We start from the raw sequence: 18,582 nt of genomic DNA, 5'->3' as shown, positions 1-18,582 counted from the left end.
CCAATCACATAAAATATTTTATCATCTCCTCTGGGATAATTTAAAAATTTAAAAGCTTTTACATGCAATGGCAAATTAGAATCAGATTGGTTAAGTTTGGAAAAGATCAAATCCAACCACCAACCAGTTCACCACTAACCCATGTCCTCCACGCCACATCCACACATTTTTGAACACTTCCAAGGATGGGGCTCCACCACTGCCCCAGGCATTTTCCCAATGCTTTCAAACCCTTTCCATGAAGGAATTTTAATTTCCAAATCTCCCGTGGCACAATTTGAGGCCATTTCCTCTCATCCTGCCAATGTCAGAACAATGCCCAGGAAGGACATGCAGGAAAGTTCTTCCCAGCAACTGTGGGGGAAAATAAATCCTCAAATTACCTGCCCTGAAGAGACATCTCCCAAATGGGAGGTGTGGGGTGGAGCAGAAAAGGGTCAAACAGAAATCAGGCTGCATGAAATCCTATTTGATTTGACATTAGCATGGAACCCTTACACAAACCTCCCCCCAACAAACAGAGGGGACTTCTGGGTTAATTTTAGCTTAAAACTTGTCAAAATGAATTAAGAAATTGCTGTTAATTAGAGTGAACTTTCAATTCATGATTGGTGACACAGCTGAAAGCTTAGATCCTATTCTTATCTTGGTATAACACCACAGTTTACCACAGGATTATTTTACTTAATATAAATATTTACTTAATTTTACTACATTTATTTAATCAGATCTTACTTATCCAGATAGTTTGGGAAGACCTGGATTCCAACTGGTTCCATGAGTTTCTGCACCCTTTATATGCACAATGTTCAGTCCCAAAATAAATCAGAATTTTACTCCCAAACAGCTGCAGATAAGCACTGAAAAGTTACTTATCTAGATAATGGATTTCAACTCTTTTAGAATGCTTAGTTCAAATGAACACACAACACAGGAATGAAATGAAAAGATTTAAAGGAAATAATACAGGTGGAGAATAAAAAGGAAGCTTTGTTCTTGCATCAGAATGTATTAGATCTTGCAATTTGCATATACAAATAATTCAGCCACATTCACCGGCATTAAAAACACAGCAAGATCAAATTAGAAACATAAGAAAAGAAAATAATAAGAGCTGAAACTGTATAATACATACATATATTATAAAGATTTGACAAATTAAATACATTTTGGTTATACAGAAAAGTTCCGGTAACTTTACATGAAAAAATGGGACGAGGGAAACGCAAACATTCCAAAAGACTGAACACGGGCTGGTCAGGCTCATTTTAAAAGTTTAAAAAAATACATAAAAATAGCCTAAAAAACACTGCTAATTACAGTATGCATTCTTCATTAAGGCCCAGGTCAGCCAAGCACTTTGAGGGATTGCTTTGGGCACAGGAGCCCATGGCACCCATGGATGGCGGCGTGAGGGCGTCGGGAAGCGAACGCTCCAACGCTGAGCTGGGACCTTCTGAACACATGAACAGTCCAGGTCACACAGTGACCAAAAGCACACACAGATCAGAAGGACACTTCCAATCCAACTATTTGGCCTTTTGAAGGAATTCCACGCAGCAGACGGAGAGTCAAAGGAAAATTCCAATCCACCCAGGCCCTCCCCAGAGCTCCGGCCCGCGATCACACGCGGTCACTGCAAAGGGAGCTCCTCAAATTCCACAAAAACCTTCACGGAGCTACAGCTGGGAGCTCTGAGTTCTGTTTTAGGCATTTCTCAATCTGGTTATCAACTAAAACCCGAGTACCCACCGGGGATTTGGTGTTCCAGCTGAACTCCATCCTCTCCTGGTTGGAAGGAGCCTTTAGGGAACCCCGTGCAGCTCCTGTGGGACCCCCACACCCTCACAGCCCATCCCTGCTGCACCGACATCGACCTCGTGGCCAACTCACGGAGGTTTTACCTCAGGGACCCCCAAAATCTGCCCAACACACAAATTATTATTGTTCAAAGGCTAAAGGGTCAGAGAGATCCTGCCATCAGGATCAAAACATGGGAATTTCTTTCTCCTCCAACCTGTTGGATCTCCCTGCACTGAGACTGACTTCAGGAGACAACCCCAGTTTTCACCAAAGGGACCCACAAATCTGCCCAACAGACAAATTATTATTAGTATTATTATTATTATTAAAATGCCTCCTAAATGGTTGGAAAGATCCTGACATCAGGATCATACAATGGGAATTCCTTTGCATTATTTTCCAATTTTTCGGAGTCTCCCTGCACTGAGATTGACCTCATGAGACAACCTCACTTTTTACCTCAGGGACCCATAAATCTGCCCAACAAATAAATTATTATCATCATCATTATTATTATCATTACTCAAATGCTGGCTAAATGGTTGGAAGGATCCTGACATCAGGATCAGAAAATGGGAATTCCTTTGCATTATTTTCCATTTTTTCGGAGTCTCCCTGCACTGAGATTGACCTCATGAGACAACCTCACTTTTTACTTCAGGGATCCACAAAATCTGCCTAATAGACAAAGTATTATTATTATTATTCAAATGCTGGCTAAATGGTTGGAAAGATCCTGACATCAGGATCAGAAAATGGGAATTCCTTTGCATTATTTTCCAACCTTTTGGAGTCTCCCTGCACTGAGATCGACTTCATGCACAACTCATCCCAAGTTTTTACCTCAGGGACCCCAAATTCCGACAAATTATTATTCAAATGTGGGCTAAATGGTTGGAAAGATCCTGACACGAGGATCAGAAAATGGAAATTCCTTTGCATTTTTCTCCAGCCTCGGGGAGTCTTGCTGTACTATAAATGAGACTGAACCCCCTTGTATCACTTCCAGGCTGAATTTCTTCTGGCTCTTTCCATTTGGATGGAATTTCAGCAACATGCCCTTCCTCAGCTCCACTTTCAGAACCCAACCTTGAGTGTTTCTTCTCACAGAGTGAGGTTTAGTCTTTAACCAATCCCGTTTCTGAAGTGCATAATTTACTGTACAAATAAACACAGGAGTGCAGCCATGGGAAGACAGGAACAGCCAACAGCCAAGGAATTCGCTTCTCCTGTGGCAGCGCGTGAACTTGGGCCTAAAATTGCACCAAAAATTCCCAAAAAATGACAGAAAAATTCCCAAAAATTCCCCAAAAAATTCCTAAAAAAATCCTGAAAATTCCCCAAATTTCAAATGAACCAAAACTGGGAGAATTTGCCTCAAATTCCTGCTGGAGAAGTCGCTGCACTCGTGTGAAATTGGACTGAAAACACACCCAAAAATCCCCGAAAAATCCGCAAAAAACGCCCAAAAATCATCAAAAAAAGCCCAAAAAATCCCCAAAAATTCCTGAAAATTCCCCAAAAATTCCTGAAAATTCCCCAAATCCCAAATGAACCCAAACTGGGAGAATTTGCCTCAAATTCCTGCTGGAGAACGGCACTGTGGGGATTGGGGGCTCAGGAATTCCCATCCCAAACCTTTTCCAGCCAGGCTGGAATGGAAGGAGACCCAGGGACACCTTCCCATCCCTTGCATTGCTCCAGGGGGCGAGGAGATTTCATTATTTTCAATAATTTTCAATTCTCATAATTATTCAATATTTGGGTGCCCTGTGATTTTGGGGATTTTCCAGCCCCTGGCCAGGGCTGTAATAAATTATATTATCTGTCACCAATTCTATTCTCAGTAGTACTTTCAATAAAAATATATCTCTGTACACAACTCTAAATCTCTTTAAGAAAGTCCTTTTTTGATAACATTTCTGGGAGGGTAAGAACCTGGAGGAACTTTTGCTACAGTACTCAATGTTTCTGGCATTAAACTGTTCATAAAATGTTTTTTTTCAATTTTTACCTCTTAATTATCCTGCTGAGTCAAATCAAGGAATAAGAGTTCATCTCTTATTTTAAAGAAGTGGGAAATTATGCAGGTGTTTATATTGAAGAGATGCTTTAAACTTCATTTCTGGCCTTTCTCTTCAAGTAGACAAGTTCAGGTGCTGCAAAATATACTTTTCAAATAAGCAAAATATTCTAAAAATCACATTATTGCCTTTCTAAGTCGACTTAAACATTATTTGAAAAAAAAAAAAAAAGAGCAGGGCTTTGAAGATTCTGTTCATTCAAAAATTCAAATCTGTATTTCTACTGATTTTTTGCTATGGACAGTAAGACTCAAAATCCAACAAAACCTGGATTTCTTAAAAACAGCCTAGAAAAATAAATATCTATTTTCATGGTAGACATATTTTCCTGGTGGACACAATATGTTTAAATATGTGCACCCAAATTCACTTTTTTTTTAGGATGAACTCTAAATCACCTGTCACAAAATTCAAGAATTGGGAGAGAACTTTGTTGATAAATATTTATGAGTGGCAAAATTCAAAGAAAAAAAAACAAAAGTTAATTTTTTGTTATTTAGAATAAAGATTTCTATCCCATCTTACAGTGCTATACAATATAGGAACAATATACTTTACTTTAGAAGATATTTATATTTAAGAAACAACTTTATACAGCAAATCCAACTTTTAGAGCCAGCACAACGTTGTATTTACAGTTCAGTCAACAATCCAAGTGACAAAGAATAAATTAACATAATATACAACTATTTATACAGACAAATTAAAAAATAAGGCAGAATTCTCATTTGAAATTAGCATAATCTGAAAAGATGTCGATGAAATCTTGTACCACTCTGTAGCAGAATTCATACTGTTCCTGGAAAACAAGGAAAGGAGATCAAAACGTGCTTTTGGTTACACTAAAAAACCTGAATTCTGCAAATGCCAGTGGTAAATTCAATATATCCTAACTGAGGATAGTAACTGAGGGCTGGTCTGCTCTGATTTCTGGTGATTATTTTAAATAAAACCAATGGTTTATTTTCTGTGGTCAGACACAGGCTGATCCTTGCTCTTTGCTTCAAATGTCTTCTTGAGCTTCTTGGTTCCTAAACTGAGTCAATTCTTAGGCCTGGCTTTTGATTTAAACCCACAGCAGCAACTCCTGAGCCCTGCCCAGGGATAATCAGGGAATCAGCAAATCCCAGAATGGTTTAGGCTGGAAAGGACCTCAAATCCCAGCACCCTCCCAGGCAAGGATTTCTTTAGCAAATAATATAAAACATGACAATCATGCTCGTTCCAGAGCCTAAAAATTAATTTCAAGTCAGTTCTTCTCATTCTGGATACCTGCCTGACAGAACCAGTGGGGGATGTGGGAAAACCCAGATTTGGATTATTGATAAAGCATCGCTTTCCTTCAGCAGCTGTGGAAGGAAACAAATTCCACAGATCCTCTGGGAATTCCATCCCAGCCCCTCCCCACCCTCTCAGGGAGGAATTCCTTCCCAATATCCCACCCATCCCTGTCTCAGCCCGAGCATGGATAATCCAATTCCATTTCTTCATCCCTGTTCTTCCTGTCTGTGGGATGGAGAAAACACCCTCCTGGAAAAAGGGTTTGAGGTAATTGTTTATAAGAGGTTTCAAAAGCTGAATGGAAGCTGCTATAGAAATCAAAAATATGAATATTTTTATGTATTTTCAATTTAAGTTTCAAAAAACTTTATGTTTACTCAATAGGGAAAAAGCATCGGGACTAAGCTTCAAAGAGTAGTTGTAGATGACTTGAAGGAAAACTTTAAAGGTTTTAAACAAGTCAGAGACATTTCCAAAGATTTCCACATCCCTGGGAGTGTCCAAGGGCAGCCTGGGGTGGTGGGAGGTGTCCCTGCCATGGCCAGGGTGGGAATGGGATGGGCTTTAAGGTCCCTTCCAGCCAAAACCATTCCGTGATTCCAATTCATGCCCAGACAATTTAAGGTATGAAAGAACAACTGATAAATAGCTTGAAAGCCATTTACTTAATATATTTTATCACCTGCAACACTCAAAATATATTTCATTTAACTACCTCAAGTTCCTAAAAACCAGAGAATATTTAACCAAATTGTATTTTTAGACATGCTCTAAAACCTCCTGTAAAACCCTGGTTATGCCTTGTACACCCACATCCACCGTGCATCATTTATGCCAACCTGCAAAAATCCCTTTTATTCTCCTTTCCTGGGAACATTTGCACCCAGAGCTCCCTTCCCAAGGCCTGGCCAAGCCCATACCAGTGTTTGCACCATGTGTGGCCTCTGCAGCCTCAGGCTCTTCACAGCCTGGAACACGTCCAGCAGCCCCTCAGCCTTGACCCGCTCCAGGATGTTGCTCAGGGCTATGAAGGTTCCCGTTCTCCCTGCTCCAGCACTGCAATGAAAACACAACTTTTTGGCATGAAGTGGGATAAAATGGGAAAAGAGCATTGGAATCCAAAATGCAAGGAGCTCTCAGACCTTTGGGCCTGTAAGCTAAAGCTTAGGATTAAACACAGGATTTGATCCAAGACCTTGGAAAAGGCTTCCAAACTCGGGGGCTGGAAGCGAGAATGCGGATTTATAGTTTAAAGCAGAGACATCTTAAACCAAGTAAAAGGAAGTTTAGAGTTTTAGTGTTTAAGATACAGAAAAAAATAAAATTAATTACAGAGTTGAACAAGGAGTTTAGAATGCAGCACTGTGGGTTTGTGTGCCATAACATGATTGGCTAAGAAAGCTCACACTGTAGCATGGGTCCCTAAGATTAAATATTTAAGGATTGGGTCAAAACCACAAATATCCTTGTTGGCAGTATTTTATTGGTCAATAAATCCTTAAAAAGGTGTTGTAACTAAACATCTTGTGACCTTCTGAGCCATGCAGTGAAGATGTGAGCCTAACTCACCCTTCCTGCCTATGCAGAATATAAGACAAATAAATCAAATAATCTAAAACAATTCAGAGGTCCTGTCTCTAACTCATTCAAAACTTCCAAAATCCCCCCACCAGAGGCATGCCAGGGCACAGAGCAGCCAGCTGGGGGGCAGAGGGGCTCACCTGCAGTGCACAGTGATGGGGTGGTTCCCCGTCTGCTGCTGCTGCTTCTGCACCGCTGCGATGAGGTCGATCATGCCCTTCCCCTCGGCAGGAATCCCGATCTCCGGCCACCCGTGGAAGTGGAACTGCCTGACCAGCCTGCTCTGCTTCTCCTGGTTGCTCTGCCAGCAGGACAAACCCTTCAAGCCCCTCGTCACTCCCAGGGGCAAACACACACACACACAGTTCCTGCCTGGAACACCTGCAGCAGCCATTCTGCACTGCACAATCTGCGGCCTGGTCCGCACCATATTACGGACCTTGGTGATTTTATTCCCAGGGATATTCCATGATTCTGTTTCTAAATCCCTCGCCCACTGAAAATTTCCCCCTCCAATTTTCCTTGGGTTTGCACAGCTGTTTCCCATGGGAAGGACTTGGGATACACTGGCAGTGCCCAAGGCCAGGCTGGACAGGGCTTGGAATAACCTGGGATGGTGGGAGGGGTCCCTGCCCATGGCAGGGTGGAGTGAGAGGAGTTTTAAGGTCCCTTCCAACCCAAACCCAAATTTTGTGAAAAATCTTGAATCAAATTTTCTTTGATACCTATGTGGGAGATGGCAGAAAAATCTAGGGATAACAGCCACAACAAAACAGTTTAAAAAAACCCCAAAAGCCACCCCCCTCTTTGCAACCACCTGTTTCACTGATCAGAATTTTCAGGGACTTTACGCAAAATTACTTCATATAAGCTTCCTCTTAATGCCAGCTTTTGATTAACCACATTTAAATTTAGACAGAAATCCCAGAATTCAAGATACATAACCAGATTTGTAAATGCCTTCACATGGGGAAAAAAACCCCAAAAACCCGCTGGAATTGTAAAGAATTACCGGATTATATGTGACCAGGAAGTCCCTCACACTGATGGCATCCATCAGGCTGTCACTCTTGATTTCCACCGTGATCTCTCCGTGAGTCACAGAGCCCTCTGATGGCCAGTACTGGCAGCATTTCTCCTGCAGAACCCAGAGAATTGCAAATATTCCTTCATTTATTTCCCCCAGTTATCTACATTGGCATGAATCTCTGCCATAAGAAGTGACATCCAGCATAGTAAGTGTGTTCTAAACAATAAGAATGCAGTGATAAAATATTTCTTGAGTAGAAACCATCTTGATGAAAAAGGCTCAGGAGGCCCAGATAGCAAATACTGCTTTAAAACAGAGTAGAATAATAAATGGAATTCCTGAAAGCAAGGTAATGTTGTTAAAAAACTCCCAAAACCACCAAGAAAAAACTTTTCACAACACCCTTGTTGAACCCAGAATTTTCAAGCTGCAGCTCAGGACTCTGTAAGTAACTAATGACATTAATTCTCATATTTAAATCAAATAATGAATTAATTCTTGTATTTTAATCAAGGCTCAGAATGAGCAACAGGAGCTTTTACCGGGACAAATGGGATAAAAGTTTACACAACAGTTTGTTCCCAAATCCCAAAACTCTGTCCCGTGTCAGGCATCCCTTGATGCAAAGTGGGAACTTTCAAAAATCACAATATTCAGGTTTTTTTGTGTTTCCTGACAATTCCATAAAAAACAACAACACTGCCTCACACCAATGAGTGAAGCAAGTACTCATTTGAGGAAAAGCCCAAAAAAATTCAGATTGCTGGAATTTTTAGGCAAAAAAAAAAGTTTCTCCAGTACTGATGCTTGTGGTTTGCAGGTGGGAAGGGGAAACGTGAGGCTGCAGGGTGGGCACGAGTCAGATCAGGCCCTTTCCTGCCTCACACATGGGGCAACAGAGAGGCCTTTTAAAAACTTTTATTCCATTTTCTGTTTCGTGTGAAGGGCGAGAAAATACAGATGTTATAATTCACACCATCACAATCAGAAGCTATTTCCTAATTAGAATACATTATAAGGGTTTCTTGGCCTATCAGCTTTTGCCACACCATGCTGCAAATGCCTTAAAGTCATTCTAAAATTACCCTTCTTGTGGAAGAGGTTTTACAGCAACTTCTGTCAGCCAGAGAGAAGTTTGATCCATGTTTACCCTGAAAGAATTTCCTACCAAGGGTGTTGACACAGAAACCAAGAAAGAAAGAAGGATAAATAAGAGAAACCTGTAACTCTGTTCCAATGAGCACTTTGTTTGCCTTTCCTGACCAATGAGTAAAGTGTAAATTGATGAGTTTTGTAAGAATGTATAAAAAGCATGAATGCTAGAATAAAACCAGTTTTCTAGAATAAAAATGCTAGAATAAAAATGCTAGAATAAATCCAGTTTGAACCCTTCTGAAAATGAAGTGTGTTGCTTTGTATTGTCTCCATCTCAGCTATGACAGTGGCTCCTATTCCAATGCATCTTCCATGGTTCTATTTCTCCAAAGTACCCACTCTTATTTGCAAGGCCACCCTTTGAGACTTGTTTGTATTTCCATTTCTCCCTCAACAACACCTGTCCTATTCCATGGCATCTCTCAGTCAGCATTTCCCATCTCAGGGCCTGCACACTGTGTGAGCCTTGTGCCAGGCCCTGAGAGCTCTGTCCAAGCCCAGTTCCCATTTCCCACGTACCTGCTCCCTCTCCTGCACCTCGGTGAGCATCACGATGGTGTGGCACTTCCACTCCCACACCATCCTCCAGAAATCCTCCACCGTGTGAGGGAGGGGGCCCTGCGTGGCAATGAAATAATCCTTCTGCCGGTAGCCCTGTGGGAACAGAGGGGTCACACAGGGACAGGGAGGGGTCATGGGGACATCACGGCTTAAACGGGGGCTTCTCCCGCAGGGAGCGACAGGAACGGCCTCAGGCTGCACCAGGGAAGGTGCAAGTTGGGAATTTCCCCACAGAAAATGTCAGTGAGTCCCCATCCTGGAGGGATTTAAAGCCATGTGGAGGTGGCACTTGGGGACATGGGGCAGTGCTGAGGGATGGCTGGACTCGGTGGTCTGAGAGAGCTTTTCCAAGGTTCTAAAATCTGCCCCAAATTCACAATGCTCAGGTGAATTTCTCCAGTCATGGCTGAGGGGATGAGATGCTGCAGGAGCACATTTCACAGGATCACCACAACAGCAGTGTCACAGACAGCTTTTATGGAAAATCCTTTCCTCAGGATTTTTCCTCCTGAGAAGCTGGGAGGCCTCAGGAACAAAATGCAAACAATGGTTATCTGCTGCTGTGGAATGCAACAGGTGCATCTGGGATTGGTCTTGTGGTTGTTTCTAATTCATGGCCAATCACAGGCCAGCTGGCTCAGACTCTCTGTCCGAGACACAAACCTTTGTTATCATTCTTTCCTATTCTATTCTTAGCCAGCCTTCTGAAGAGATCCTTTCTTCTGTTATTTTAGTATAGTTTTAATGTAATATATGTCATAAAATAATAAATCAGCTTCTGAAACATGGAATCAGATCCTCGTCTCTTCCCTCATCCTCAGACCCTTGTGAACACCGTCACACAGCAGCTCCCAGCTTTCCTCCAGAATGAATTTCTGCCTCAAGTTTTGGGCTCCAGTTTAATTTCACAGCATCAATGAGGTTGGAAAACACCTCTGAGACCATCAAGTCCAACCTGTGACCCAACCCCAAGGCTCTGAGGCCACATCCAGCCCCTCCTTATTCCCATGCAGGTGGGATCTGTGTGGAACCCACAGCCCTCAGTCACTAACGTGGTTTCACTGCTTAAGGACATGATTAATTCTCACATTTCAACAGAAACAAGGCACAATCCCATGCTCAGCTTCCAACAGGAAGCTGGGAAGAAAGTCTGGAATTCATCCAGCTCTGCCAAAGTAAAGCCTGGCTGCCAGACAGTGTCACAGCTTTCCCTGTGCTCAACACTGACTTCTCTGTTTCTCACAAAAACAAATATTTACACCTGTTAACCTGACCCAGATAGTGCAATCACTGGCTATAATTGTGCAGCTGATTTGTTTGGTCAGAATTGAATAAATGGTTTGGTTTATAAATCTAACAACAAGGTTTAAATTGCACAACCATTTAAGCTGAAATTAAAAACACCAGATAAGAAATGCATTTGGAAACTCCCACAAACAAAGCTCATGTTCTTTGCGAGCCAAGCTGATTGTGCCTCTTTAAAAAGACCTGTCAGCAGCAAAATCTTGGATTTGGAAAGGAAAGGCATGAAAATGTTGTATACTTACATCTATGAAGGAAGCATTGATGTAATCTGTGTACTCCTGCCCTCTTTTCATGGACAGAATCACTCTGTTAAAATCATCTGGAAAAAAAAGGCTGGGCTTAGTTTTGAGTCCAGTAAAAAAAGTCTGGGCTTAATTTTGAGTCCAGTAAAAAAGTCTGGGATTAATTTTGAGTCCAGTCTTATTTTTGCCAACTGCCCACAGAAGAACAAACCCCACCCAATCTTTTCTGTGAAATGTTTGTTTTCAGGTGCAAACATTAAATGGAACACTGTGTGTGGAACCACACAGGAAAGGGGTGGTTTAACAGGTGAAACTGCCGAGTTATTTAATTCCGAATCCCTGACTGTAGCAGATTTTAGGGTGATTCAGTACAACCAATTCACTGGATTTTTTAGAGAGGACAGTCTGTCAGGGGAGCTGTGCTCTGGCAGGGACTGCTGGCACTTCCCTGGGGAGGAGGAGGAGCTGGGCTCTTACAGGGGATGATCTGGATGACTCTGGCTTTCTTCATGTTGGCTGGGAGGTTGCCGGTCCTCATGTTCTCCTTCATGATGCGCACGTTGGTCAGCTTCTGCAGAGAGCACGGGGGTGAGCATGGGCAGGAGTGGGGCCAGCACATCCTGCAGAGCCTTTGTGGGGTAAAAATCCCTGCCAGGCTCACAGGGAGCTGCAGCCACTGCACTGCCCTGGCTACGGAAACTGAGAAGGAAAAACTTCACAGAATCCCAGAATGGGTTGGGTGGGAAAGGGCTTTAAATCCCATCCAGTGGCATGGCAGGGACAGCTCCCACTGTGCCAGGCTGGCCTTGGACACCTCCAGGGATCCCTGTGCCAGGGCCTGCCCACCCTCACAGCCAAAAATTCCTTCCCAGTATCCCACCTAATCTTCCTTCCCTCAACACTGCTGATTTTGGAACTTGTTGCTCTATCATCAAAATTTATTTTTACATCATTTTCTTTACCCAGTTCCCAATTTCTGGTTAAATTAGTCCTTTAAAGCAAAGAGAGAACTCCATTTAACACCTAGATGTCAATTATTACTTTAAAACTATATAAAATAAATATTTTACCATAAGGAAAATCATAAAAAATCTAACTATTCCTTCAGGGAACTAAAACAATAATCACACGCAGCCAGTGTGGTTTTCTTCAGCTGGGGTTTCTCCACTGATGTGAAATGAGATTTTTTGGGGTTTTTTTGAGATTTTTCTCCAGCCCTGTACATTTCCTGCTGTCAGACACCTCAGAGTTAACAATCCCACTGGGATGGAGATTAGGAGCACCTCATCCAGTCTCCATCCAGCATTATCTGATCTGGCACCCTGCACCACACCCAGAGAATCACTGCACTTCTCTTTATAAGCAAACAAAAGGCATTTAGGGGAAGGCCAGGGAGTGACACAGCTCTGAATGAGGGAATGAGATTAAAATCTGAATTTAGGGAACAGGATGTTCAGCAAGGCCCCATTCACAACAAACACCACATAAAACAACTCCTTCCCTTTTATGCACCTTTAAGGCTACACTTTTATCCTCTTGGCTTGCATCTTGGAAATCCTATGGGAGAGATTTCCATACTTACTTTAAATTCCTCTTCCAGCCCTATTTTGACCAGGTTTGGGGCTGCATTTTGGGAAGTCTGGAGGTGTTTTTCCAGGGATGACACATCCAGCTCCGTGTCACCGTAGAGGTAGTACTCAAGTAAGGCTTGGTAAATGAAGGAATATTGCATCTGAAGGGACAGAGAGGAAGAGGAAGGGAGGGAAATGAGGAATTCTAGGACTTTTTTTAAAAATCACAGAATGGTTTGGCTTGGAAGGGACCTTAAATCCCACCCATCCCACCCCTGCCATGGCAGGGACACCTCCCACTGTCCCAGGTTCTCCAGCCTTGCCTTGGGCACTGCCAGGGATCCAGGGACAGCCAAACTGCTCTGGGAATTCCATCCCACAGGGAACAATTCCTAATTCCCAATATCCCATCTAACTTCAAAACCACTGCTCCTTGTCTTGTCCCTGTTTGGTGACAATCTCCTAATTATTAACATAATAATAAATTATGCTAAACCAGAGTTTTCCTGTTTTGCTCACATTTCCACTCATATTCTCTGACTCTCGTGTGCATGGGAAAGCTTGGAAATGACTCCTAAAAATCAAGTGTTTCACAGTGGTCTTCTCTGCTTTATCTTCTGTCCCACCCCACATCCTTCACTGAGCTTCATGAATTTTTGAATTAGAGAATCCTAGAGTGATTTGGGTTGGAAGGGACCTTAAAAATCATCCATCCCATCCCTGCCATGGTGAGGAACACCTCCCACTGTCCCAGGCTGCTCCAAGTCCCAATGTCCAGCCTGGCCTTGGACACTGCCAGGGATCCAGGGGCAGAGAATCCCAGAATTACTTGGCTTGGAAAGAACCTTAAAATTCATCCATCCCACCCCTGCCAAGGTCAGGGACACCTCCCACTAACCCCAGGCTGCTCCAAGCCCCAATTTCCCAATTGTCCAGCACAAAGGAGCGGGAACACAGCAGCATTTCCCTCCCTGTAAATTCTGGAAAATCCAGTAAAATCTGGAATTCCGGGTGTCTGGAGCGCACTCACATCAGTCTGGACCATCTGTGGCCGCTGGTTGCGGATCCTGCAGACGAAGTCAAAGACATCCACCCTGTGCTCGGCGTGCATCATGTCGATGATGGCGTCGATGACGATGAAGGTGCCCGTGCGCCCCACGCCCGCGCTGGGGAGGGACAAACACCCGGTCACACACACCCTCTGCACACACAGACACTTCTATAACTGCATTTTACTGTGAGAAAGCTCAGAGGAAAGAATTAGAACAATTCTCATCTCCCCTTGGTGCACCTGCTGTCGGGTGTGTGTGTGGTGGTGTTTGAGGGATGAGGGAAGAGATGAGAATCTTGACTCCATGTTGCAGAAGGCTGGTTTATTGTTTCATGGTATATATTATATTAAAATAAAATGATATGCTAAAACCATAGAATTATAAAACTATAGAATTAGAACAGTTATTATCTCCACTTGCTGCACCTGTTGTAAACATGTGTGTGTGGCGGTGTTTGAGGGTCCCCAGGATGAGGGAAGAGATGAGAATCTTCACTCCATGTTCCAGAAGGCTGATTTATTATTTTATGGTATATTTATATTAAAAGAAAATTATAAACAATAGAATTATAAAACTATAGAATTAGAACAATTCTCATCTCCACTTGCTTCACCTGCTGTTGGGCACAGGTGTGTGGTTGTGTTTGAGGGTCCCCAAGATGAGGGGAGAGATGAGAATCTTGAATGTTTCAGAAGGCTGATTTATTATTTTATGGTATATATTATATTAAAAGAAAATTATATACTAAAACTATAGAATTATAAAAATTCTTGTCTCCACTTGCTGCCCCTCTTGTTGGGCACAGGTGTGTGCTGGTGTTTGAGGGACGAGGGAAGAGATGAGAATCTTGACTCCATGTTTCAGAAGGCTGGTTTATTATTTTATGGTATATATTATATTGAAAGAAAATTATATACTAAAACTATAAAATTATAAAACTTTAAAATTAGAACAATTCTCATCTCTGCTTGCTGCACCTGTTGTTGAGCATGTGTCTGTGGTGGTGTTTGAGGGTCTTCAGGACAAGGGAAGAGATGAAAATTTTAATTGTTCTTTTAGGAATTTTTAGCTCCACATTTCCCACGGCTGCCATCCCTAAACACTTTTTGGTTTTTATACCCTTAAAAGCCACAAGAGGGAGCACAACCGTTAGAAATGACAAAATTCCAGCGACTTTCAGCTCTTCCTTCCAGAGGAAAAGGGCATGGCATCCTGTACTAGTCACCAGCAGCTCTCCTTTAACCTCTGGGCAGTTTGCTTGGCTGCAATGACCACAAACACCTCCAGGAACACGATAAAAACGTCCCCCCTCCCCTCACAGGCTCAAAAATACAAAGCAATTCTCAGCAAGGCTACATCAGGCTTTCAATAAGACCAGAAAAATAAAATTACTGTATTTATAGTACAATTATTTCATTTGCACACACACTTTACCAGCAGGGAAACCAAAACCCACGAGCTCCACTATTCCAGAGGTCTGGAAGGATGATGGAGATTCCCTTCCTGATCCATCCCTGTTGGCTCTCTGGCACCACAAGGAATCTCCCTCATGTCCTAATGCCTTAATTCCCACTCAAAACAGATTGTTCTCCTCCTGACAGCCCTGGCAGCCACCTCTGAGCACGGCTCTCCCCTCCCCAGTTCCCACTGGTCCCTCACTGCTCACTCCTGGAGGTTTCAGCCCAGCTCAGCTCCTCACTCCCTTTCCAGCCATCGTCCCTTTTTGCACATCCCTGTTCCCAGAGCAGCTCTGGATTCCATCCCTGCTGAAGTTGGTGACTTCCCCACCCTGGGCATCCACCTCCTGAGGGTCTCCATCTTCCCCTCCTCAGTGTCTCCACCTTCACCTCCTCAGTGTCTCCATCTTCCCCTCCTGACTGTCTCCATCTTCACCTCCCCAGTGTCTCCATCTTCCCCTCCTCAGTGTCTCCATCTTCCCCTCCTCAATGTCTCCATCTTCCCCTCCTCAATGTCTCCATCTTCCCCTCCTCAGTATCTCCACCTTCACCTCCTCAGTGTCTCCACCTTCACCTCCCCAGTGTCTCCATCTTCACCTCCTGACTGTCTCCACCTTTACCTCCTCAGTGTCCCCATCTTCACCTCCTCACTGTCCCAATCTTCACCTCCCCAGTGTCTCCATCTTCCCCTTCTGACTGTCTCCATCTTCACCTCCTGACTGTCTCCATCTTCCCCTCCTGACTGTCTCCATCTTCACCTCCTCAGTGTCCCCATCTTCACCTCCTCAGTGTCCCCATCTTCACCTCCTCAGTGTCTCCATCTTCACCTCCTCAGTGTCTCCATCTTCACCTCCTCAGTGTCTCCATCTTCACCTCCTCAGTGCCTCCATCCTTAGCCTGCTTTGTGGCATCCCTTACTCAGCCATTCCTCAAAGTCCTTCTCCACCCACTGAAAAAATTCTATTCCTAAAAAAACCTATTTCTAAAACCTTACAGAACACAAGAACCAGCAGGAAGTCCTGCCACTCCTCATTTTCCCTCCTTGACTTCCCAATGCTCTGTCAGTGTTTTATTCACTTCCCAAACGTGACTGCAGAGCTTTTGGCCAGGCTGGCTGGGGCACATTTCCCTCCAGGCTCCCTAAAAATGGATGGTTACTCACTGCTGATGGCTTCCCTTTCCTCTTCCCAGCCATCCACTGGTGTCACATCCTGAGGGGGGACGGCAGCTCAGTGTCACCTCTGTCCTCCTCCCCTTCTCACCCTGGCCCACAGCGGCCTCGTGTGCCCTGCTGGCCCTTGGCACTGAAATCTCTGCAGGTTCTGGTGAAATTATTTTGTATTTTCCTTGCTTTTGGCTCTCGTTCTGCTGGTGAAACCCAGCACAGCCTTTCCTGCTGCTGCCAAACAAAGCTCGAGCCCAGGATGAGGCTCCACACACAGCAAAGGGCTTTAAAAATATCCTCAACTGGGACAACTCAAATCCACTTTTCCCATCTAAATGTTTTTTTAATTCATGACACCTGGGGGAGAAGGTGAATCCCAGCAGCACAAACACCCTCTTTTTCTCTAACACACATTTCCAGGGAGTATTCATAGCAAGGAAAAAGAGACAAATTCAGGAATTTACATATTTTTGCCTCAAAAACAAGACCCAGGCAGACAAAGCTGCTCTTCTTTTCTTTTCACTCTGCTCTTGTGCTCTTTTTACTGTAACCTTGCAAAGAAAATTGCTCCTGAAAAGCCACTTCCTGCTTGGGGTGAGCTTACAGCTGCTACAGAGGTTGCAATAATTCTCCTCAAACTGTCTGGGGGTTTGCTTTTAGTTTCATTAAAGATTTCACCAGTTCAGGATGTGCCTGTGTGAGTGACCAACGAGTGGGAATTGGTTCTGGATTGGGATGAAGCACATTTTTAAAATTGTAGCATTTGAGTCTCTTGAATTCAAGCCTTTCTTCCAAACTTTTCAGGCATTTCATGGCTGATTTCCATTTAGAAACTGCAATTTGACTGTGGGAGAAGTGGGGGAAGAATTCCCAGAGCAGCACTGAGTGGCAAAGGCCACAGATTTCTATCACCAGTCTGTTTTTCTGACAAAGAACAGATTTATACCCAACAATGGAGATCCCTCATAAAGAAAAGCCCCAAACAGCAGAACAACAACTTGTGTTTTGAGAATCACACTGGCAGCAAAGACAGAGCTTTGGAAATTGTTTTTACTCTCTGCTCTCAAAAACTCAGCAGATTATTACCCTTGAATACAAATATGTGAGTAAATATAGCTATAAATATAAATATATATAAATAAAATACATATAAAATCTTAAAAATATATATAAAAATATGTTTAAAAAATCTAAATATATATAAATAACTCCAGGCCAAGCCACAAGAATGGTCTGGGGAGCACATACATACCTGCAGTGAACCACAATGGGTCCAGCATGGGCAGGATTCAGGGTCTTGACTTTTTTCAGGAATTTCAGCATGCCAATAGGCGTGAAAGGCACCCCAAAATCCGGCCAGCTGGTGAAGTGGAGCTGTGTGACCAGCCTTGGAGCCTTGCATCCCTCCTGGAGCTGCAGGAACACCCAGATTCTGAGTTTAACACCTCATTTTTCATGTTGGTTTTGTGGTTTTAATAGTTGATAATTATCAATATTTTTTAAAATGTTATTTAAGTATATAGGCAGTATTAGTTATTTTACAGATATATTTGAGTTGTTTTTATTGTTTGTTAGTTACAAAACAAAAATATTAGTTATTGTTTGACAGTTATAGCTATTTTTGTAAAAGGGGAAATGTATAACATTTATGTATAATTATTTACATTTATTTATGTATAATACCTATAGGTATTATTTATTACGTATATAATACAATATGTATTATTATACATAAATAATACATATATGTATTATTTATGTATAATACATACATATTTACTTATGTATAATACATTTATGCATAATATTCTATATTTTGCAAAAGTTAAAACGATAATATAGTTAAAACGATAATAAAATAATAGAAAATAATTTAAAATAATAGTTAAAACTATAATATATTTATTACACTGATCATAAATGAAAATGTAATTAATAAATGATGATGTGAGAATCCAAGTTCCACAGGGGACAGATCACAACTATTATATTAAAAGCAGTTAGAAGTGATTATAAATATATTAAAATCCTTTGATTAATGGATGTTAAAAGTGAATTTACAACAGCAAAACCAACAACCACAGTTATTTCGTCTAAATCACTATGCAGTTGTTTTAAAAGTAGCTAGAAGTGATTGTAAATATATTAAAATCTTCATGATTAACAATTGGTAAAGTGAATTTACAACAGCAAAACCAACAACCACACAGATATTTAGCCTAAATCACTATGCGGGTGTTTTAAAAGTAGCTAGAAGTGATTATAAATATATTAAAATCCTTGTGATTAATAGAT

General features: G+C 42.3%; 1 protein-coding gene across 11 annotated transcripts in view; it reads right to left on the bottom strand.

Annotated features, from left to right (window-relative positions):
• Positions 1 to 1,123: 1,123 nt before the first annotated feature.
• PTPRE (protein tyrosine phosphatase receptor type E) overlaps positions 1,124 to 18,582 on the bottom strand; it is a 98,484-nt gene continuing 81,025 nt past the window's right edge. For all 11 annotated transcript variants that reach the window (XM_074545395.1, XM_074545399.1, XM_074545401.1 and 8 more), the window contains 10 exons: positions 17,540 to 17,700; positions 13,644 to 13,779; positions 12,625 to 12,774; positions 11,520 to 11,613; positions 11,043 to 11,119; positions 9,454 to 9,588; positions 7,762 to 7,887; positions 6,890 to 7,050; positions 6,089 to 6,224; positions 1,124 to 4,686 (listed from right to left, as the gene is read on the bottom strand). In XM_074545395.1, coding sequence (XP_074401496.1) covers positions 4,612 to 4,686; positions 6,089 to 6,224; positions 6,890 to 7,050; positions 7,762 to 7,887; positions 9,454 to 9,588; positions 11,043 to 11,119; positions 11,520 to 11,613; positions 12,625 to 12,774; positions 13,644 to 13,779; positions 17,540 to 17,700 — 1,251 coding nt within the window. In that variant the 3' untranslated portion in view covers positions 1,124 to 4,611. The remainder of the gene's footprint in view (positions 4,687 to 6,088; positions 6,225 to 6,889; positions 7,051 to 7,761; positions 7,888 to 9,453; positions 9,589 to 11,042; positions 11,120 to 11,519; positions 11,614 to 12,624; positions 12,775 to 13,643; positions 13,780 to 17,539; positions 17,701 to 18,582) is intronic.

Source organism: Zonotrichia albicollis, chromosome 7 (genome assembly GCF_047830755.1).
Source record: "Zonotrichia albicollis isolate bZonAlb1 chromosome 7, bZonAlb1.hap1, whole genome shotgun sequence".
Taxonomy (NCBI): Eukaryota; Metazoa; Chordata; class Aves; order Passeriformes; family Passerellidae; genus Zonotrichia; species Zonotrichia albicollis.
The sequence above is the reverse complement of the archived record's forward strand: the minus strand, read 5'-3'. Positions and strand labels throughout refer to the sequence as shown.